We start from the raw sequence: 660 nt of genomic DNA on the forward strand, positions 1-660 counted from the left end.
CTCTTAGAAGGACGTTTTTTCTTCTCCAGGGCCCCGACCCAAACACTACTCCGCAATTTTTTCCAACCCTTCTCACTGCTCCACAACTAGAAGCACTTCCTGACACTTTCCTGACTTCACCCCGTTCCCTCCTCCCCTTTCCCTCTTCGCTGGGTTCTACCTCCTACCCAGGCCTCTGGCCCCGCCTCCGGGCTTTTTGAGCTTCGGAGCTCCGCCCTCCTCTCCTTCTTGCCTTCGAGCTCCGGCCTACTGCCACAGCCGCGAGATCCAGACGTTTCCACAATTGGTTGAGATTGGGGAAGAGGCGGGAACTTCCCTGGGCCTCGCTTCCGATTGCCTGGATACATAAACCTCGCTGAGTTCGCCCAAGCCTCCGCCACATGACCCGGAAGTTGTTCTTCTGGTGGCTCGCGTATCCGAGCTTCGGGACCTTCGGTAGCCTCGGCAGCTTCTTGAGCTTCGAAAGTTTGGGGTCAGTGCTGCCAAGATGACTAAAGTAAAGAGGGAAGTTGAGGAGTCCGAGGCAGCGCCGGAGACTTCCGCGGGACCTGAGCGCACGTACGAGGAGATGCTGGCGAACCTGAACCCAATTGCGCAGCCCCTGGCGTCCCGCCGCTTAACGCGGAAGCTGTACAAATGCATCAAGAAAGGTGCGGGGGG

General features: G+C 58.2%; 1 protein-coding gene across 1 annotated transcript in view; it reads left to right on the forward strand.

The window, feature by feature from the left end:
* The first annotated feature begins 381 nt into the window (after window positions 1-381).
* The window catches only part of NHP2 (NHP2 ribonucleoprotein), a 12,450-nt gene continuing 12,171 nt past the window's right edge, over window positions 382-660 (forward strand). Inside the window, exon 1 of the mRNA XM_044661611.1 lies at window positions 382-650. Coding sequence (XP_044517546.1) covers window positions 488-650 — 163 coding nt within the window. The 5' untranslated portion in view covers window positions 382-487. The remainder of the gene's footprint in view (window positions 651-660) is intronic.

This window comes from Gracilinanus agilis, chromosome 2 (assembly GCF_016433145.1).
Source record: "Gracilinanus agilis isolate LMUSP501 chromosome 2, AgileGrace, whole genome shotgun sequence".
Lineage (NCBI taxonomy): Eukaryota > Metazoa > Chordata > Mammalia > Didelphimorphia > Didelphidae > Gracilinanus > Gracilinanus agilis.